We start from the raw sequence: 21,519 nt of genomic DNA, 5'->3' as shown, positions 1-21,519 counted from the left end.
CTTCAAAACAGCATCAATTCTTCTAGGTACACTTGCACACAGTTTTTGAAGGAACTCGGCAGGGAGGTTGGCCCAAACATCTTGGAGAACTAACCACAGTTCTTCTGTGGATTTAGGCAGCCTCAGTTGCTTCTCTCTCTTCATGTAATCCCAGACAGACTCGATGATGTTGAGATCAGGGCTCTGTGGGGGCCATACCATCACTTCCAGGACTCCTTGTTCTTCTTTACGCTGAAGATAGTTCTTAATGACTTTCGCTGTATGTTTGGGGTCGTTGTCATGCTGCAGAATAAATTTGGGGCCAATCAGATGCCTCCCTGATGGTATTGCATGATGGATAAGTATCTGCCTGTACTTCTCAGCATTGAGGAGACCATTAATTCTGACCAAATCCCCAACTCCATTTGCAGAAATGCAGCCCCAAACTTGCAAGGAACCTCCACCATGCTTCACTGTTGCCTGCAGACACTCATTTGTGTAGCGCTCTCCAGCCCTTCGGCGAACAAACTGCCTTCTGCTGCAGCCAAATATTTCAAATTTTGACTCATCAGTCCAGAGCACCTGCTGCCATTTTTCTGCACCCCAGTTCCTGTATTTTTGTGCATAGTTGAGTCGCTTGGCCTTGTTTCCACGTTGGAGGTATGGCTTATTGGCCGCAAGTCTTCCATGAAGGCCACTTCTGACCAGACTTCTCCGGACAGTAGATGGGTGTACCAGGGTCCCACTGTTTTCTGCAAATTCTGAGCTGATGGCACTGCTGGACATCTTCTGATTGCGAAGGGAAGTAAGCATGATGTGTCTTTCATCTGCTGCAGTAAGTTTCCTTGGCCGACCACTGCGTCTACGGTCCTCAACGTTGCCCGTTTCTTTGTGCTTCTTCAAAAGAGCTTGGACAGCACATCTGGAAACCCCTGTCTGCCTTAAAATTTCTGCCTGAGAGAGACCTTGCTGATGCAGTATAACTACCTTGTGTCTTGTTGCTGTGCTCAGTCTTGCCATGGTGTATGACTTTTGACAGTAAACTGTCTTCAGCAACCTCACCTTGTTAGCTGAGTTTGGCTGTTCCTCACCCGGTTTTATTCCTCCTACACAGCTGTTTCTGTTTCAGTTAATGATTGTGTTTCAACCTACATATTGAATTGATGATCATTAGCACCTGTTTGGTATAATTGTTTAATCATACACCTGACTATATGCCTACAAAATCCCTGACTTTGTGCAAGTGTACCTAGAAGAATTGATGCTGTTTTGAAGGCAAAGGGTGGTCACACCAAATATGGATTTGATTTAGATTTGTCTTCTGTTCACTCACTTTGCATTTAGTTAATTGATAAATAGAATCTATTACCATGTCTATTTTTGAAAGCATTCTTACTTTACAGCATTTTTTCACACCTGCCTAAAACTTTTGCACAGTACTGTACATGTGAGACATCTGAAAAGAATAACATTGAAAATTACCAGTATATCTTTTTTTTCAAACAGGAATCCAAATAGTCAACTAAATATGTTTGTGCCTTTTCTCATAGATGGCAAAGAAACATCAATGAAGGGAGTACTTGCACCACCCTCTCTGGCGTTCAATATTAAAGAAAGAGCAAGCGAGATGAATATGCAGCTTCACAGAAAGCCTCTTCAGGACGTCTGTGCTATAGCGTACGACGAAAGCTTGCCTGGAAAAACCTCAGCAATACAGAACAGCAAGAAGAGAGACTTAGAAATCCTAGTCCAGGACAATGCGGGGTCTTCTGCAAAGCGCCAGTGGCCCGACAGTTAACTCTGGAGGACTGGGACAATTAATAGATGACAGCGTTGCACACAGTGCGGTAAGGATATGCTGCTGTTGGAATTTGCTGGATAAAGACATTGGCTCTTGTGTGTTTGCTGTTTGTCACGCATAAAAAAGACTACATTGTATGCCAATATTGTGCTTTTATTTTGTAAATCGCTTTGTAATTTGATGTTGAATTGTAAATATTTACTTTTCTGTACATGTTAGCACTTGATTTGTAAAATGTAACTACCTCAAATACCTTGTGAACTTTTACAGATAAATAAAGGATTTGTTGTAAGATCAGCTTTGAGCGTTGACACAACTGGAGAGTACACAGAAAACCAAACAAGAAAGACCTGAAAGCTATCTACACATGTTTTAATTATTATAAAACAGAATTCCACTGTTGACATGGGAGCCTGGTTACAGTATCAAGTGGTTTGTATGCTCAGTAGTGCTTTGTATTGCACCCAACAGTTTTCTTGGAAGTCACCAGGACATTTGTATTGTCAACATTTGTTAAACCCAGGTACACTTTTTCCAGTACAGACAGTTACATTTTAACAATAACAATGGTGGTATGAAATAGAAAGTGCACCTACAAAAAAAGCAACAAGTTATGTGCCGCTTACAGTATTTAATAAACTTTATGGTAAACATTTAAATATATATACAAATCTAATGAAGTATATACAAATTGAACAAATTATATACAATTACTATTTGAAATACATTATTTTGTACAAAACCTGTGTCAATTTAGAAAACAATCCCCCCCACCCCAAAAAATTTACATCATACTCTACTAGTTTCATCAGCAATTGCTACAATTTGGCTACTACATACATACAACTTCTTATATATGTAACAAATTAGGTTCATCAAGGTTTCCCTTAATTTCCAGAAAAATAATAATCATCCAAGTAATCTGCAACTTCCAAGTATATTTTGTTCAAAAAAGCAAACCAGTAAATAAAGAGCAATGTGCTTGATCCTCTTTGCCGTAGTCATGGGGTGCATTTGTACTCGTCAGACCAGTCTGTGCAGTGCTGTACCCCATCTCTGCACAAGGATCTGGGAATACATTTACAGTATTCATAGAAAACAGACGTGCAAGGCCACCAATTTGCCCCACAGGAAGGACAGTTTGCCACTGTTGAGGGAAAGAATACAACGTGAGGTCCTTTGAATATATATTGCAGTATATATGGGTAGTAAAGTGTTTGCATCAGTAGACAATCAGTAAAGACGTCTGTACTTACATATCCCAACTTCATCAGAGCAGTCTCCACAGTTATTTATATCATTGCATTTTTCATCTATGTAAATCCAAAACTGGGGGTTCCCACATTTAAAAATCAAGTACGTTGGCAGGTTCTTGGGTAAATCAGCTGGAAGAAGGGCATGAAAGCTATTTACGTCAATCACATTTGTCTTGTTTTGTAAAACAGTGCAATTTGTTGCAATCCACCTTCTTACTGAGCTTGTTGCAAAAGTTTCTCAAGGCATTACATATACGGTAACACAACTCCTGTCTGAGCTCACATGTTACACTTTATAACAATAATTAAAGGAAGAGAGGTCAGCCTTTTTTTTGTTGTTGTTGCTAATTTCACCCCACTTTCATACTAAATATCTTGATATCCCTGAATAGGTCATTGTCTTCCCTTCAGATCTATGTAAAACATTTCAATGAGCAAGCCATCTCTCCAGTCCTGCTCTTATCCATTTGCTAGAAATGCAGGGTGGGGGTATTTCTCTTTTTTTGTGCTATTTTTTATGGTTTTAAGAATGAAGTGTCAAAGCATAATTTACAGGTAAAAAGAAAAAGTTCTTACTGCAGATCTCAGAATTTTCATCTTCACCGTTGGCACAATTACTTATTCCATTGCACACACTGGAAGCTGGAATGCATGTTACTCTGTCATCACACAGATAACCTGTCATGTTATTTGAAGTGCAATATCGGTTAACTGCAAGAGCAAAACAGCGGTCAGTTAATGGAGAAATAAGTATGTAATTTGTAGGTTGCGATCTTGACCTCAGTATAACAATGACATTTGAACAACACAAACATTCTATGACGTGTTACCATTGTAATGAAGAAGAAGATCTAACCTGGTGTCCTCTGTGGAATGCCAAAAATAATGGCTAAAGCAACTGCAGCTGCCATTATTGCTAGTCCCAGCAACACAAAGACCGAAATACAGACACATCTTCTGCTGCAGCATTTACAGCTTCCGCAATCCTCACAGCAGTCTGTTAGCAAGAAAAGTGACCGTCATGTTGCTTATTCTACTCTTACAACAACCTGCTTGATGATCTCATTTACTCATCTTTCTTTCCAAGTGTGTGTCTCTTAATTATGAGTGAAAAAGTCACACATTCTATAAAGTGATTCATGTTATAAGTATGGAAAGTGACAACTGTCTATAAATCCAGTTATTTCGTTACAGATATTTATGGTGAAAGTAGTTTCTCACGAAACAACCTCATAATTAATCCGGCTCATGCTATTTTAATGACGTCAAACAGCACAGTGATAATATGCTGTTTACCTCTCTAATTTATTTATATTGCTTTCATCACTGGCACGCCTTAAATTGATTTTTCTGTAAGATAATTTGTCTTTTAACTGTCCCCTGTCTTGAAGAAAATAGCTGAATATTAGTTATACTGATTTTACATAGCCACATCAACCAATGTGAACAGAAAGCAGTGTTAAAAATAAAGTAACACACTATGTATTTCATAAATTTATGTTTTACATAAGAAAAACATAGACTGTCAGGTGTAAAGTTAATCAATATAAGTTTTATATTTTTGTTTAAAAAATAATGATCAAGCATTTAAAGTACTGGACAATATACATTAAAAAACAAACAATATGATACAAAATATAACATTACCTATGCGAGATACACCAGGAATTAATTCACACACCAATCCTAGATTCCTAGTATAGGCATAAATTATCTTTTTTATTATTTTTTTTTTTTTAATGTAGATGCAACACTGTGGCATATCTTTTCTTGATATGGAAAAATACAATTGAAGTGCACAATGAACTTCTCCATTTGACTTTTATTAAAAGTTTTTTATGTAAAAAGTGTGAGCATTACCTTTCTCTCTTCCTGATAACATTGAGACAGTTGAACCTAGTGAGGCTGCATCAAAACTCCTACTTCTCTGAAAAAAGTAGGGAAAACAATTGCTTACATATTGAATTATGTTTAGTTTCTAGTCAGTTATAAATATACTAGTCCAGAACAAGAGTTATTTTAATCATACTTCTTACAGAACAGATAATACATAAGTTACTGGTTACCATGACAAGAGTAACACATGAAATACCTGAGGGTGAGTCTGGTTGGACCTCATCTTTTAGCCAAGTTTATTCCTCCACAGCTTCTCAGTACCCAATGCCTGTAAAATGTCTCTTCAAACAGTACACAATTAATAATTTGTTAAGTCTCCAACTGGCTTTAAAGTTCCTTGATAATATACAAATCTTACACCACTCTGTCATACAGTAATTCTGTTGCTTGGTTACCATAAGAAACAGAGCCAAAGCACTAAGAGAGTCACAGTGTTACCTGAGCAATTGAAATCAAGTATCATTACATGTTTGTGTTGACACTATTGAGCAAGGTCTAGCCCTGGCAAGAATTGCAATAGTGTACTGCCTCCTTCTACTGTTTGTTCTGGCAGTGTCCAAGTAGCAGCTAGTTTCTGTCTGAGGTATTCTGTAATGGCAGCAACAGATGGGATCAGTCATTTCTTGTCTCTAGAGCTCTTCTGGTGTGCACCTACCTCACTTCTGTACAAAAATGTGCAGAACAGGTTAAGGTCATCCACCAGGAGTTTGCACTGGTTAAACACAATAATACACAGTAGGAACAGAGTATAATTTTGTAAACGTTGGCTGTGTGTCTGGTTGTATGTATGTAAATTAAAATGCAATGACATTTTAGTGTGTCTCCCCCATTTATCCTTCCACTATTCCTATCCTCACATAAACAAATTTAAGTAGACTATGCAAAAAGAAGACCCTTATTAGTTTTAAAATGTATTTAGATAAATTCTTATCAATAATAATAAGAAATTACAGAGTAGTGTATTGTGTGTCAAGCATGTCATGTTTAGCAATGTTTTTAACGTAAAGGAACATTAAACAATAATCCAAACAGTAATATTTTATTCATACAACATTATTAAATGTAATTATTTAATTCTGTCCTTCACCAAACATTTTGAAGCTTAAACTCAAGATAAGTATATGATACATTTAAATGAAAGTGAACATAAGTGCAATGAGGAGAAATGTTTGTTTTATAAAAGTATGCAAGACATTCCACTGTATTAGTCGTTTTAGGTTAGATTACCTAGTTAATATTAAACTAATAATATAGCTGCATCACACCTGCCAGCTGCTGGTACAAGAATGCATAATCCTGTGGTAGTGTCTGACATTTAGATTTGTTTTACAGGCATTTTACACATGACCAATTATCTTGGCAGAGATCAACTGCAACCATAAAAAACTTCATTAAAAGTATGCTCCTAGCCCTGATGATTATGACTTAACAAAACAAGTAAAGAAAAGTAAACTGAAGCATGCCAAGCAAACTGATCTATAATATGCTCTGCACAGTCATCATCAGCATTTCAAAAAAAAGTTATCAGCTTTTTTTTTATCTATAAAAAGAGAAAGATAAACAAAACACCAACATAAATTAGTAAATTATGGTTCTCAAATACTAGATAAAAAGACCTAGCACATGTCATAAAAAATTACATCACTGCAGGTAGAATAGGTATGGTATAGTTTAAGTTGTGTGATGCAACAAAAATGCATCAATACACTGAGATAACATCAATCAATATCTCCTTTCTTAGTGTAAAGCTTCTGGAAAAAAAGTAAGATCATGCAAAACAGAGCTGCAGTTATTCATTTTATTAACATAACCCCAACAACATAAACCCTGTTAGAAAAACTGGTAAGACTAATAGATGTTATCATTGACAGCCCATTTAGTTGTGCCAAGCCCCACACTAGTACATCCTAAATGTTTGACTGGTTCAGGTTAACTTTTGATGGTAAAGGTCCAGCTTCTTCTTCAGCCACTGAACTGATGATAACCAGAGAGGATGGTGGGTAAGGGGTTAGTTTCTTGTCTTTCACATATTCCAGATCTCCATAAATGCTTAATTTCTGAAATAAAAAAGGTAGAAGCTTTAATATGTTCTAAACATTAACGCTTTGGACTCTGCATTTTATAACTATAAATAGTTAAATAACACAAACCTTGCAAGGATATAAATAACATTACAGCCTTGAGTATCTACAGCATGTGAAAAAATTCCCATGCAGTTCAAGCTGAACTAAGTTTCATCAGAGCTGGATCAGTGTTTTTCAATTTATAGCAATTTATAAAAAGTAAATGTGACATCCAGCAGATAAATGGGCACCTTTTTATTTTAAGAGTGAAAACCTGTACGTCTGAGAAATATCCAAATGACAAACCATCTTACCTCAGATGGTACATACTGGTCCACAGCAGTTGCTACTGTTGCACAGCAAATCCAGATCAGCACCAGCACAGAAAGAACTAGTGTAGTTGTCAGGATCCAACCAGGCAGCCAGGTATTCCTGAATCAGGTACATACAGCACACACAATTATTTATGGTAATTTCTATAAACATAATTAGTACAAAAATCTAAAAGGACAGTATGTTAAATTTTTTATCCCATTTTTCTCCCCAATTTAGAATTGCCAGTTGCGTTATTATTAATCCCGGTTCACCGCTGCAACCCCCTGGCGACTCGTGAAACAGCGGCTGACACATGTGTCCTCCAAAACGTGTCCCTACCAATTCGTCTTTTTTCACACTGCGGATCCACAGCGAAGCCACCAGACCTATAGTGCCGGAGGACAACACACATCTGAATGGCTCCACTGCAGAACCGCAGGCGCTCTATCAGCCACAGGGGTCGCTGGTACGCGGTGAACCGTGGACTGCCTTGCTGACCTAAGCCCTCCCTGCCCGGGCTATGCTTGTGCGACGCCCCCTGGGAACTCCCGGTCACCATAAACAATGACGTAGCCTGTATTCGAACCTGCGATCTCCAGGCTATTAGCCGCATGCCAGTATGTTAATTTAAACCCAGTCATTATTAACAATGTAGTATAAATCGTTCCCTGGCATTTTTACAAATATTTAAAACCAAAATATTGACATCTTACTAACCTTGAAAGACACTTAAATATGTTATGGTCCTCCTTAGCAACATTATTATCTGGGTCCACTCCAATTTCTTGCTCTTGCATGAAATTCTTGTGGTCGTATTTATAGATTGCATTGTCTGGGTGTCCATCTGCTGGAACATGACAATATTTTCGGTAATATATATTTTATATATATATATATATATATATATATATATATATATATATATATATATAGGCCATTTTTTAAATTATTTTTAAAGATAACTAAATACTAAACTTTGTGCTGTTGTCTTTAAAAACTGCAACATAAAACAACTATGCTTACATGATTCTCTGGCAAATGATGTGTCCTTCAGCTCCTCTTTCTGTGGTTCAAATTGTGGCATAAACTGAATCTGTGGCTCAGACTAAACAGGGAAATAAAAACAAAAAGAGGAGTAACACACACACTGATTGTATTCATTTTGTTCCTTACACAATGTATCTCCAAAATATTTGCTATTTAAAAAAGTGCCTCTTAAAATAAAACACATTTAGCTTTTGTTTTAATGTCACGCCTGGCAACAAAACCTGTTCTTCATACAGTATTTCGATGGAGATTTTATGCATTACTTCTCAGAAGGGTAGGGCCAGCATTTTGTATACCTAAAAGCAAGTTCACTCTTTTTATCAATTACAGTATTAGGTTAATTTGCATTACCTTAAATATAACTACGTTGCCATCATCAGCTTGAAGGTAGAATGTCCATGAAGATGTTATGAAGCTCTGGGCTGAGCTCATCATATCATTCCAGAATCCCCCCACAAAGGCAAGTGGAAAAAGGAGATGAATCCTAGGCATCATGTCCAACAGCTATAAACCAACCAAACAAACAAACCAAAACTGTTTAAAGCATTTCCTTTTTTGGACTTTCTATATTAGAAAAGCAAATTACATTTTATGTATTTATTTTGTGTGTGTAGTATCCCAGGTAAAAACATCACTGGCAGTATAGTAAAGTAAGTTTTTTTGTTCTGCAGCATTAATTACAGTTGTATTTTCCAAATAATTAATAAAAAAAAATTGTATTTAAAAAAAAAAAAAAAAAAAAAAAAAAAACACAACAATGCTTAACCGGTATTTCATACTGCTGCCAACAATCAAGTGAACTTGATAGTGTTTACAGATTTGTTTCTATAAAAACAGAATGGCCACTTTGATGTAAGCAACGGCACCATTTGAATTATAATGACTGTATTGTAAATAAGCCTGTCTGGTGTCTACCCTCCAATGCCATTATTTTCCCACTACCAGACCTCACCTGTTCCTGTCTCTGTTCTGCGAATGGCAGTTGACTCTGGCATCCAAGATTACAGGCATACTGATCCTGTGACTGCGAATAGGCCTCACGACAAGCTGAAAACAAGCATAAAATTAAACTGCCATTGAATTCAAGAACAACACACATTCACCCGCTGACAATTAGAAAATAACGACAGATATAAAGCTTCCGGTTTGGTCATGTAGCATTACAAAAGTAAGACGTTTCCTCTGTGTAATCCTGCCTTATGAATGTTCTACCTTTTCACACAACAACCTTGCCCATTGAGAGATGTAAAATAGATAATTGTTCGAGGATTACCCGAATCACACTCAGCCTTGGTCTGGTTTAAATCTTCTCCGTCGTTTACAAACTGGCAAATTGAAAAGAGTCGACAACCCCTCTGGCAAGCATACAGCTCCTCTTCCTAAAAAGATAACCAAAAAACAGAATCAATGGCTTGTTTGCGTTATTAATTACATAATTCCTACCATTCCTACTTTCCACTGGAAGTTAAAATTTGAACAGCAAGAAATACACCTAATGTCTTTACGTAACAATTGAGTACGTATAACGTTGCAATTAAAAACACTGATTCTTCTAACATCTACAATAGGCAGCTGTTTAATTAATATGAACACATTAAAAAAACGACTATTTTCTATGTAATTAGATTTCAGTACCTACCCTGGGGTATGTGTGCAAACTGTAGGTCATCTGGCAAGTATTGTGGCAGGAGGCTGTCTCTCCCAAAACACCGTCAACGGGGTAACACGAGCTGCAGATGAACAAACAGCAAAAAGTCAAGCAAAATCCAAATAACTTCCACGCCTCCATTTTTTCTTTTTTTTTAGTTTTTCAAAACAAAAGCCACACAACCGTCTTCCACCTTCCTTCCTCCTTGTTATGATACGCCTTAACGAAAGTATCGCGAGAAAGTAAATCTGCGTGCTGTGCCCTCGAGGACAACCCTTGAATCTGTGGGTGCGTTCACGGAGATCATGCAGTGCACAATCTCACCAATTTAGCTTACCCATTGGCTACATTTGTCAGATTCTGCACAGAATCTCCGCAGAATGATCTCCGTGAATGCACCCTCTGTTTCACCATGTTGGCTCAAACTTGGTCTCTGGTGAAATAGGCTGCCGAATTAATTGTTCATAGTTTAGTTCTACTTGATTTCTAAAGTTCATCTGTGCACTGAGTCTGACAGCGATTCTGTGTTTCTCATTTCCAGGCTGATGACCCCCTTGAAAACATCGAGACAGAGGTATTACACCAGTGCTCTCGACTCATCAACGGGGCCTACAGAAGGATTGTAAGGAGGTTAGTTTTCACCTTTAAAAAGCTCGATATCCAGACACAGGTCAGACAGCAAGCTACCAGTGAACCAGTTTGTAAAAACCCACAAAACATAACAGTCGGAATGGTCATGTCGGTCATCAGGTTATACCAAATAAAAAACTGTACTGATATTGTCCATAAAAGCAGGCTTTTCTGGACTTTATTCTTTTAGTAAATCCTTGACACATTTTATAAATACTGTGTGGATGCACGGAAGAAAGCTTTGCAGTTGTTGTGGTGTGGATGGTAACAGTTTCTTACATTGATAAATACATTCTGTAATTAAAACAGATACTAAACTGCTGTTACTCCTTAAAAACTGAATATTTTGTGTAAAAGGACCAAATGGTGACATGAATCATATGTACTCTGTCTTCATCTACTTCACCATCCTTTGCAGTGGCTTACTGGTTAAAGACAACATATTGTTCTTGGATACCAGTTATTTAGAAATAGCCTGTTATAAAGTTTTATTCTGGTGGTGCATAAATCAGTCTGTGCATAGATAGGTTCTTTTAAACATTTTAATATTGCATTTCATACAAAAAACTAAATTATGGATTTTTTTACACAATGTTTTCACTATATTTATTTAACATTTATGTGTGTGTTTATGATAAAAACATTAGTTGTAGTGTTAATTAAATACCACTAGGTGGCAGTATGACCTAGATGAAATGTAAAGAATGAGTATAGATCAGAGCCGTGCAGCCTTTACATTGCACATATATCCGATGGAGAGGAACATCTTTTATGATTGTGAATTAATTAATGTATAACAGTCTATACTTACCATGTCTCAACCTGTGGGTAATATTGAGTAGAATCAGGGCCATATATTCTGCTGTGCATTTATTTCAAACATCTTGCATTCATGAATAGACAAGCAGGTGTATATTTCTGTACTTAAATGCGGACTAACTGAAGGAATTATTTGCACTGTACTGTACATACGTACATTTTGCTCAAACCAGGCTACAGAAAATAGTTTCCACAACAAATCTAAATGATATACTGGTGCTTTTTTTTTTAGAGTTCGCTTATTGAAATTAAACTATAATAATGTGTAAATAAAAGGGGTTTAAACCCAAATTCAGCTATTATTTATGACAAGACATTTCCACACATTATGAAATAACAAATGTCACTGTATATCATTTACACTTGTCAAAAAGATCAACAGTTCTGCTCGGTATACTTCTGAGGCTCTATTTATATCTTCATGAGTTCCTTTAAAAAGTTTGTTAGCAACACTTTAAAATAAAGGCTAACTTTGGTGGCTACTTATTAAAGCAGTACCAAGCCTATGATAGCTATCAGCATTAGGATGCCAGCTAGAACACAGATACTGATAAAGACAATGTCGCTGGTGTCATGTTTTTTCAAGCTATCTGAATCAGAGGTGTCTGTTTCCACTGGCTGTGTTTCCACCAGGTTCTCAGCCTGCTGGTTCAGCCTTTTGGGGTCACCCCCCGAGATGATATTCACAGAGGCTTCCTTCCGTTTGGGGTCGCACAGGACTTCATACTGCTGCCTGTTCTCCTGGTGTCCCTCAGAGAAGTCAATGTAGAGGGTGTTCACTATCACTGTGGTGTTTCTTCTTTTCTGCAAAGCAATTGAGCATGGTGCAAAAGAGGCATCAAGATCCTTTATGGGCTTAGTTCATAAAGCATGCGTTTGACCAGTAAATGTGTTTCAGCATTATGGATTTACTGGAATGGTACTACAGGAAACCATTCCAGTAAATCCTTACATAGACTATGTAAGGATTCTAAAAAAATATGTGCTAGTTAACAGAGGGTTATTTATTTTATTTTTTTTGGACAAAACACATTCAAGACACTGCTGTCAATATTGCCTTTCCTTTACCTGAGATGCTGTGTCACAGGAGTCAAACCTGGCCATTATCTTGTAAGTGGAGGCAACAGTCAGGGCTGCACAGGAGGGGTTCCCCAGGTAAACACTGTGGCGATCCAGCTTGGGAAGGACCTGCTGTGCGATCTGGATCTGGAAGTCAGTTCTGCTACAGCTGACATTCATTGGAACCACTTCATATAGAAAAACAAAATGACAACGTATCCGAAATGGTCCAAAATGAGAAGTGAAAGTTCTAAATACTATCATTACCCACCACCAGGAGAACAGTCGAGATAAAGGAACTACTTTTATCCCTAGAATATAATAGCAAAAATACTTTTTCTTTAACTTTAACACTGAAACATTTTGATAAGAAACAAAGACACTTATAAATCAAAAAAATTGAGTTTTGTCTACAGAACGAAAAAAAAACAAAACAATTTAAGGGCTTATTAAAACAGGGGAGTGAAGGCTTGCTTTCTGCCATATTCTATAATCTGTGGATGACCCTTTGACCAGCAGTTCTGGGTAAACATTTCCATAGACGATTAGTCCCTGGATGGCATTTAAAATGCAAGTTGCAACATGTAAAAATAGTAAACTCATAACAGCTAGAATAATAACCCTATTGTAACTGTGGCCCCTCTGCCCTTTGCAGGTATTTTGTGCTGGCACTCACCTCCCGTGTAGGTGACAGAGAAGCCCTTGTTTGCAGAGTCACGGTCGGTGCTCAGGACGATGAGGAGCTTGTTGGCTCTGGAGAGAAGAGGGGGAGACAGCTCACCCCCACACCACCTCCCCAGCAAGGGATCCGAGTCACTGCTCCCATCATAAACAGCCACAGAATCATAGTCACAGGCGTCGGTCAGGCTGTTCCTGTCCTCCAAAGCCATGTCAGAGAAAAACAGCTTGATCCTGTATCCTGTGGCTAAGCTGATTGTCCAGTGGCAGTTCATATTGTTGGGGTAGACGTTAGGATACTGGGGGCTCGTAAAATTACCTGTAAGGGCTGTAAACACCTGTTGACATTCACCTGTGTTTTAAAAAAAAAAGATGAAATGAGTGAAGGTAATGAAAGGAACAAACATAATTTACTGAATGTAAAATTTAACTGCTGTGGTTACAAATCCAGTTATCTCTTCTGGATTTTTGTCTGTAAAATGGCAAAGATATAAAGGCACCAGTACTGTATTTAGTTGTGCCTTTTAGATAATTATACTTCTAAATTATGGATACCCCTGCAGGCATGGCCATAACTAGCTATGAGGACACAAGGTCGTGTCTTCAGTACAAAAGACTCCTTAATTTTCTCTGTTGGTTTGCTATGTATCATAGATTTGGAGGTTGAATAGTAAATACCAAGCAGTCATATAAATACTGCCAGCTACAGCTTGAAACCTGAGTTTGACCTTAGAATGTCAGCTCTGGCTATGACCCTGCCTGCAGGTGCAGCAGTGCAGTTCAGACATTCTGTTCATTTCAACATTCTAACCTCATTTATGGTTCATTTGATTGATTCCCTCTTCAATAGGTCCCATTAAGCTGTATGCTGGGTATACCATACCAACTGCAGCTACTGCAGGATCCATGATAAAAAAGGGGTTACAAGTTTACTTAACTCAAACAAGAAATGTCTTACCTGAAAAATAATAAGCTTTAAAGCCCCTGCCTCCAATGTTGAAGTCCGATTTAAACACTACCAGCAACTGGTTGGTGCTGGAAATGATATCTGGAGGTCTGTTACCACCACAGTAATTGCCCAGGTGTTTGTCTGTCATAGCAGACCCGTCGAATGTAGCCACGTAGTCAAAGTTACACTCCTCGTTGTTCTCTAGCTGAAAGTCAAGGAAAACCAGGCTGACCACGGTGTGATCGGAGACTTGGACTGTCCAGTAGCACTCTGCATTGTTGGGGTAATTATCAGGGTAGTCAGGGCTGGATATAATCCCGGACAGACCAGTTAAAACCCCACCGCACACATCTGGAGAGAGAAAACAGAGTGAAGTGAGGTACGGTAGCAGTGTTAAGATCAGCCCCTGTTTAGATCATTAAAATAGATTTGATTTTACAATGGATGTTGACTGGGCTAAGTCCTTTCATTGTACAGAGCTGTTGGCATTTTATTAAACTGTGATTTTAGCTATTTGCTGTATTAAGTTGTACTGTTTTACATCTTTTAACGGTATTACTGTATTACCTTTTCTGTAAGTGACTGCAAATCCCTTGCTAGCCACATGCCTGTCGGAGTGGAAGACGATGGCCATGACGTGCCAGGAGGAGGTGAACGGAGGAGGAGTGTTCTTGCCACAGAACTTGCCCAGGAGATTGCCTTCGTCCTCGGAGACGCCGTTGTAAATCTTTATGTAATCATATTCACAGCTATCATGATACTCCAAGTCGAAATGCTGAAATGTGAGCAGCACTGATGACCCCTCGGACACCACAATGAGCCATGAGCACTCTGTATCAAAGGGGTACATCCCGGGGAAGTTGGGACTGGTGACATTGCCGTTAGGTGCAGAAAGAATACCGCCACATTTAACTCCTGTTGCAAATATAGATTTAAATATAACCATAAAGGGATAACAATGGGTGTGGCTTGCCATAATGGTTTAGAATTAGAACTGGTCAGATATTTCTTACATTAATCCAACAAGACACAAATAGAAGAAACTGGTATTCCTTAAAAAAGGCTATAGTAATCTTCATCAGAACCCAATTAGATGTACTGTAGATGCATTCATGTCTAAAATTTGTAATAAGTAAATAAATGTCCAAAAGCAGTCTACACTTTATCTGCTCAGGCACTGATGCATGGGCCACCTTGCTTTTCTTTAGACCAGGACAGACAGCCTGTAAGCTTCTGTGGTGTTAATTTTTTATTTTTTTTTGTATTCCGTACCTATCTTCACATGAACAAATAAAACTACCAAGAAAGCAGTACTCATATTACTTTAGTAATTAAGGGCCTGCTTTTTTGTTTGATTTTTACACCTGAGCAAAGATTGCCTTCACAACTCTGAACATTCATTTTACCCATGCCGCGTCTAATATTGTTTTCCTTATGTGTACAGGATTACGTTTACTGTAGTTTTCATTGTAGCATTTTTAGTATTTTGGTGTCTGACAGCACTTTTACTACATGCTGCAGTAAACCATCACCACCATACAATGCAATTAAAATTCAGCAAGTACTGTTTTATGTAGTTAAGAGTATCTATACAACTACAAGTGTATGTGTCAGTTGATGAAAATGTATCTGGTGGTTCTCAAACTCACATAAAATAAGCAGAATACAATGGTTTTGCAACTTGCATCGCTTGTTTGTCTATGTTCGCACCATTAACTAGTAAACTGTCTATATCTCTTTTAAATAAAATGTAATACATATCTGATTTTAAGATTCAACTCATTTCTGTTTAAACTCAAGGAGGAGAACGGAGGCAAATGACAGCTGTGCAATCTCCAGAAACCTTGACAAATGATAATGTGTTCTGTGGCTGCTGTTCACAATAAAAAAAATACATCTGGTACGGTAAGCAAACTTCATCCAAAATTGTTTGTAGAGCTCACGTTTGGAAAAAAAACATAACAGAAAATGTAAGTTTGAAATGCTTCTTTTTTCTATACAATTTAAAACGTTTCCCTACCTGTAATTAAAATAAATCACCGGTAACAACAAAACAAACGGTTCTTACCTTTCTTTGTTCCACCCTTGCTGGGCATGCAGAGTAAATGAATTAACACAGCAATCCTAATTGGGATGTTCTGCATACTTGGACACAATAGCTCTATAGCTCCAACAAGGTAAAAACACTCATGGTTCTGAAATGAAGTCAAGGGTTGTAGAATTAATAGTGGGATTAATAATGTATCACTAGTTTGAATGAGTAACCGAATAGGCCCTCTGACTCCTTCACTAAATTTTAATGGTCTGTATCAAATGTCTATGAGATTTACATGGTACCGGTGCCATGTCAATATACATGAGTTTAGGGGAAAGGCATAAATGTTTGATATATGGAACAAAGGGTCGACACCGAGATTGCTAAAGAAGAGATACAAATTTGTGTTCTATTTTGCCTTGTCCTGGTTATGTATGCCTAAACTTCAATATATAGCCTACTTTAAGACAGATGACATTTTAGATGATATTTTATTTCAGTAAGTCCTGATAGGGTTTTCTCTAACGTTCTAGATCCATTAGAACCATATTTAGGGATTTCAGCTGCTTCATGTTTTTCGAGTCCTTAATAATTCCAGTCTTTAAACACTGTTCTTAAAGTGTCTATATTTGTTATGCACGTTTTGCCTAATAACATGAAACAATTTCTAGATTATTAAACAGGTGCACGAAGAGGATTCAGGGGAATGTTACATACCTGATGTATCTTTCTGGCTACTTTTTACTCATTCGTAAGAGATAACGCATTCGTTATTTATTTGTGAAAATGATAGGCAAGCACCGATATATAGGAGGCTGTGTGGTCCAGTGGTTAAAGAAAAGGGCTTGTAATCAGGAGGTCCCTGGTTCAAATCCCACCTCAGTCACTGACTCATTGTGTGATACTGAGCAAATCACTCAACCTCCTTGTGCTCCGTCTTTCGGGTGAGACGTAATTGTAAGTGACTCTGCAGCTGATACATAGTTCACACACCCTAGTCTCTGTAAGTCGCCTTGGATAAAGACGTCTGCTAAATAAGCAAATAATAATATAATTGTATGTAGTTATTTAGGCTAGATCACTTATGTTATGCGATCTGCATGGTCATTTCTGTATGGGGAAACAAACTATATAAGTATTTGTAGACATTAATAATAATAATAATACAAATGCGTACATTTTTTTTATCAATTATAAAAAGCAAGCCCAGAAATTGCATAACACTATAACAGTTGCCTTACAAAGCATAGAAAGTAAAAACCAAAAAAAAATGATGCCTTGGAAACTTGTTTACTTACAAATACAAACAACAAAATCATTAAATTATCATACTAACAAAAGTATTTTCATTCATTCCAATAGGCATGATGCTAAATGATCCTTAATGGACTGAGACAATAGATTCATTTTATTATTTAAAGTCCTGCGTGATTAAATGTCACTCATGTCACACCTTTGGCATGCCCTTTAATGCATGGTATGCTGTTCAGCGTGCAACACATTTTAATGATATGAGTGATTACAGTGCTTCTGTATTTATAAAGTTATACAAGTGGCTATAAAGTATTACAGCCCTATAATGTGGAGTCCCTAATAGTGTTACATTCCAAGGCGAGGTTGGGGCGGGCATCCTGATTTGTATCTGTAGCATACAAAACAAGATTGTGTCTCTCTTTTTTGTTGTTGTTATTTAATATTATGCTTTTTTTACAGTCCTCTGTTATGGCTGCTAAACCCTCAAACCCTGAGCTTGCTTGCAAGTGCTCTAAAGCCTTGCAGGCTACGTCTCAAAGTAACGGGATGATCAGCCTCAGAGGACTACTAGCTGCACAGAAATTTACAAGAGGGCTAAAGGTAACTTTCTCTTTCATTTTCAAAAGGCGCTATGGTGGTGCTGTATAATTACCTATTTATGGTGTGATCCTACAATGGGTTGTCTATTGGCAGAAGTGATTAAATGCATGTTTATTATCTCAGATCGAATCTAGTAAAGCAACACGTCACTTAGAAACGTTTACCACAGTAAATCTATACAATAATTTTGCAGTTTTCCCATAATTTCCCATGGTTATACTGTGCATTCACTGTAGTTTAAAAATGTTTTTTAAATATTTGTATCATACCTCTCTGGGCTTTGCAATGCTAACAAACAGCACACTACTCTGCATGCTTTACCATGCTTTCACCATGCTTTATTACGCTTTGCCATGCTGTTACTGTACAATGGTTACTACAATAGCCTGTGTTTATTTATCTTTGTTACAACAGTAATTGTCTTTGATTATCAGGAACACACTGCTTTAAAACTCGCCTCAAATACAGGGACTGGAGCCCATCTGCACAAGCGTGTCACTATCATTGATGACCAGGTAAATGTAATCTGCTGCATGGGAGTGGGTTCTGATATCATTTCTGATTTTAGCAGGAAAAGTGCATGGCTAAACATGTGTTTTTTCATATGACTATGGCATGACCTTCATGTAAATCCAATGTGCATTATAAGCAGAAAAAAACATGTTTCTTTAGAGCAGTAACCCCATAGTCCTACTAGGTACTTTACAAACAATTTTCAGTATGTCATCGTTATATTATATAGAAACACACCACAGGCAAGTTTACAGGCTGCGGGGTAATTCAGTTGATCTAAATGGGGTGGTTATTCAATCTAAACAGTGGTAGATTTGACATACTACACTATTAGATGTTTGATTTTTTGTTATAACCTTAAGATTGCCATTGTTTAGATCAATTGAATACTCACTGTCTGTAAACGGTAAGAAAACATTCCTAGGAGTGCTTGCTACTTGCCTATGGTGTGTTTTGTATATTTAGAAAACACAATGGACCAGAAAACAGTATAGAAACATAAACATAGATCAATATTTGAACAAGCAGAGAAAACAAGATCATATCGTCATAGCAGGGATTGTGAACTATAAATCATATTGCATGGGTTCAGCTTGTCACCATCAGTCAACAGATAAGTTATTGCGCAGTTGTATCAATATTTGAACACCAGAAACTGCAAAACAGAAGATAATCTGTCTCTTTAGATTCAAATATAGACAGGTTAGTTGTGCTGTTAGTTATAATGATCCAAGCAAGTAGTGTTTAGTGATGCATAGTGTACTGTTATTAATACACTTTCCAGCCCACACACATCTCACGATCAACTGACAGTAGTTTTCAGCTGATTTCTGTTGTGAGGAACAAAAATGTTTTAGTGAAATGCAATAAACACAGTGAATCAAAATGCCTATAGATGATTTCCTGCTTTGAGTTTGGTCCTTCATTTAAACTTAAAAGCTGCTGTACCCCATATACACTCCTGTATTTAGTTTAATGTAATCGTCTAAGTTCTATTATAGTTCATCTGAAGTAGCACAAGTAGCATCCACTACATTTCTGCATTTGACTGATTTCTTGTAGGTCCCAGACACTTCCTCTAAACCCAAAGAAAAATTCTCCAGCACCCTCGTGGACAAACTGATGCAAGAGTTTCTCCTATCTAAGCTTGAAAAGGTTTCCTATGATCCAACCCTCTGCACCAAACTGACATGGGATCTCAGCGAGGAGATCAAAGACATGGTGAAGAAGAGCACCCCTCCGCAGTACAAGCTGGTGTGCGTGGTGACGCTGGGCAAGAAGGCCAATGAGGACGCTGTGGCGGCAAGCCGCTGCCTCTGGGACTCGCACACTGACAACTTCACCTCCTACACCTACCAGAACCGCACCCTCTTCTGCATCGCTACTGTTTTTGCTGTGTATTCCGAGTGAATTTCTTCTATTTCTGCCTTTTGCTACGACGCAGGTATCTCAAAGTGGACTAATAACACCTATAGATTATTGCACAATAGCCAGTTATACGACTTTTAAACCTAGCTTTAAAGTTGTTTCCTGTGGCACTAGATACCGTTACCATTCCTCCCCCTTCTATTGTTGTAAATCTCATCTTTTCTACTTTTTATAATCTGAAATAAGAAGTGACCCTTGGTTCTACCATCTAAAAAAAAAACCCTACACTTTATTTTGCTTTAACTTCCACCTGGATCTGGATGTTAATGTGAGCTGGCCCATAGCAGTTACCTTGACCAGTACATAGATATGCTGGGAAAATGTGTTAGCTGACAGCAATGAAAGTAAGTAGCAATCGTAGACCTACCTTAGCATCTTCTGTTCCCCATGATCTACTGTTGCTACCTGCCTAGTTTCATTGTTCAACAGCTCTAACTTTCCCTTTCATTTTCAGAACTGCTTCCATGACTTACGAACCGCATTGCAGATAGGAACCAAACAGATGGTTAAACTGAAAAAAATCCAATGACATTCTTAACAAAGTCCCTGAGCTGTCACTTACTGTTCAACAGAATAGAAAGACAGATATAGACACCAGACATTTCTTAAGAAAAGACACTCTTTATTTCTGTATGCCCATGGGACCACAGGCTGTACATATCAATACAAGACGAGTGGATTTGTTTAGCTTTTATTCTGCATCAGCAAGGAAAAGATCATACACGTAATCATCCCCAAATGCTGCTTGGTGATACCAATCAGTAGAAGATTTTTTTTGTTACAGCTCTATTCTCACTTAGCTTCTGATGATAATACACAGATCAACATCCTGTTATTCAACTGTTATCGGACTGGTGAAGGGGGGGTTACCTTGGAACAGGACTATACAATACTGAAAGGCAGTATGGAGCGGTGCTCTGATCTTTTATTAATACGGAGGGCTTGCAATAATAAAGTGCTTTTCTAGACATGCACCTTGTCAGGCTTTACCAAGCTCCCCTACAGTAAAACAAAGCACAGTTCAAACAGAGTACAACGACACAGGTCTGGTTAAAAATAAAGAAGTGTAACAGTACAGCTGTGGCCAAAGGTTTTGCATCACCCTACAGTATTAACCTGCTGAGTAATGTTACATTACCATATTCAATTACATATTACTGTATTCAATTACATATTACCATATTCAACTACGTACCGCTTAATGAAAAACTGACAAACATTGAAAAATGTGACACTTTGAAATTGAACATGAAATACTGTAGTACTTTATGGCTTCTGGTACATTTTTGCAATATCATGTTGTAGTTTCTTGATTACATGATGTTAAATAAAATATCTAAATTATGTTCATATAGTTTCAATTAAAAAATTCAAGTTGATGCAAAACTGTACACAGTGACTGACAATACACTGGAGAACATGGGAGTGGGCTCTGGATGAAGCCTTAGGCTTAGTCTAAGGATTTTTTGGTGAAATATTGATAGCACAGTAATAATACAAGGGATTGTTATGGATTTTATATATATATATATATATATATATATATATA

General features: G+C 37.6%; 4 protein-coding genes across 5 annotated transcripts; 1 reads left to right on the top strand and 3 right to left on the bottom strand.

Moving 5' to 3' along the window:
- Positions 1-2,131: 2,131 nt before the first annotated feature.
- On the bottom strand, positions 2,132-5,810 carry LOC117409056 (low-density lipoprotein receptor class A domain-containing protein 1-like). Its single transcript, XM_034014612.3, has 6 exons — positions 5,129-5,810; positions 4,897-4,963; positions 3,893-4,033; positions 3,613-3,747; positions 3,037-3,165; positions 2,132-2,927 (listed from the first exon to the last, which is right to left on the bottom strand). Exons 1-6 carry the CDS (start codon positions 5,153-5,155, stop codon positions 2,782-2,784), a joined length of 645 nt encoding a protein of 214 aa, XP_033870503.1. The 5' UTR covers positions 5,156-5,810; the 3' UTR covers positions 2,132-2,781.
- Positions 5,811-5,955: 145 nt separating this feature from the next.
- Positions 5,956-10,325, bottom strand: LOC117409046 (transmembrane protein 59-like). 2 transcript variants are annotated; one of them, XM_034014600.3, is made up of 8 exons: positions 9,997-10,325; positions 9,631-9,736; positions 9,310-9,404; positions 8,709-8,861; positions 8,334-8,415; positions 8,028-8,154; positions 7,310-7,427; positions 5,956-6,989 (listed from the first exon to the last, which is right to left on the bottom strand). In XM_034014600.3, exons 1-8 carry the CDS (start codon positions 10,144-10,146, stop codon positions 6,840-6,842), a joined length of 981 nt encoding a protein of 326 aa, XP_033870491.2. In that variant the 5' UTR covers positions 10,147-10,325; the 3' UTR covers positions 5,956-6,839. The 2 variants fall into 2 exon arrangements, with proteins under 2 accessions (XP_033870491.2, XP_033870481.2); XM_034014590.3 differs by having other exon boundaries at positions 8,028-8,157; positions 9,997-10,324.
- A 1,180-nt stretch (positions 10,326-11,505) lies between these two features.
- Positions 11,506-16,284, bottom strand: cdcp2 (CUB domain containing protein 2). The gene is made up of 6 exons (XM_034014661.3): positions 16,209-16,284; positions 14,708-15,055; positions 14,150-14,491; positions 13,190-13,543; positions 12,523-12,701; positions 11,506-12,258 (listed from the first exon to the last, which is right to left on the bottom strand). Exons 1-6 carry the CDS (start codon positions 16,282-16,284, stop codon positions 11,941-11,943), a joined length of 1,617 nt encoding a protein of 538 aa, XP_033870552.3. The 3' UTR covers positions 11,506-11,940.
- LOC117409062 (dynein light chain Tctex-type 5-like) lies at positions 14,760-21,312 on the top strand. Its single transcript, XM_059031630.1, has 4 exons — positions 14,760-14,861; positions 15,941-18,029; positions 18,464-18,544; positions 19,605-21,312. The coding sequence occupies exons 2-4, from the start codon at positions 17,874-17,876 to the stop codon at positions 19,950-19,952; spliced, it is 585 nt and encodes a 194-aa protein (XP_058887613.1). The 5' UTR covers positions 14,760-14,861; positions 15,941-17,873; the 3' UTR covers positions 19,953-21,312.
- The last annotated feature ends 207 nt before the right edge of the window (positions 21,313-21,519 follow it).

Source organism: Acipenser ruthenus, chromosome 10 (genome assembly GCF_902713425.1).
Source record: "Acipenser ruthenus chromosome 10, fAciRut3.2 maternal haplotype, whole genome shotgun sequence".
NCBI lineage: Eukaryota > Metazoa > Chordata > Actinopteri > Acipenseriformes > Acipenseridae > Acipenser > Acipenser ruthenus.
Note: the sequence above shows the minus strand (reverse complement) of the source record. Positions and strands in the feature narration are given on the sequence as shown.

Excerpts from the sequence above, each read along its gene's own strand:
- LOC117409046 (XM_034014590.3), bottom strand. The coding sequence starts at position 10,146 with ATGGAGGCGTGGAAGTTATTTGGATTTTGCTTGACTTTTTGCTGTTTG. Across the intron at positions 9,737-9,996 it reads GTTTGCACACATACCCCAGG|GAAGAGGAGCTGTATGCTTG; the intron begins GTAGGTACTGAA and ends TTATCTTTTTAG. Across the intron at positions 7,428-8,027 it reads ATATTTAAGTGTCTTTCAAG|GAATACCTGGCTGCCTGGTT; the intron begins GTTAGTAAGATG and ends TACCTGATTCAG.
- LOC117409056 (XM_034014612.3), bottom strand. The coding sequence starts at position 5,155 with ATGAGGTCCAACCAGACTCACCCTCAG. Across the intron at positions 4,964-5,128 it reads CCAACCAGACTCACCCTCAG|AGAAGTAGGAGTTTTGATGC; the intron begins GTATTTCATGTG and ends TACTTTTTTCAG. Across the intron at positions 2,928-3,036 it reads CTCTGATGAAGTTGGGATAT|TGGCAAACTGTCCTTCCTGT; the intron begins GTAAGTACAGAC and ends TTCCCTCAACAG.
- cdcp2 (XM_034014661.3), bottom strand. The coding sequence starts at position 16,284 with ATGCAGAACATCCCAATTAGGATTGCTGTGTTAATTCATTTACTCTGC. Across the intron at positions 14,492-14,707 it reads TGCAGTCACTTACAGAAAAG|ATGTGTGCGGTGGGGTTTTA; the intron begins GTAATACAGTAA and ends TTCTCTCTCCAG. Across the intron at positions 12,702-13,189 it reads CTCTGTCACCTACACGGGAG|TGGTTCCAATGAATGTCAGC; the intron begins GTGAGTGCCAGC and ends TTCTATATGAAG.
- LOC117409062 (XM_059031630.1), top strand. The coding sequence starts at position 17,874 with ATGCTTTTTTTACAGTCCTCTGTTATGGCTGCTAAACCCTCAAACCCT. Across the intron at positions 18,030-18,463 it reads AATTTACAAGAGGGCTAAAG|GAACACACTGCTTTAAAACT; the intron begins GTAACTTTCTCT and ends TTTGATTATCAG. Across the intron at positions 18,545-19,604 it reads TCACTATCATTGATGACCAG|GTCCCAGACACTTCCTCTAA; the intron begins GTAAATGTAATC and ends GATTTCTTGTAG.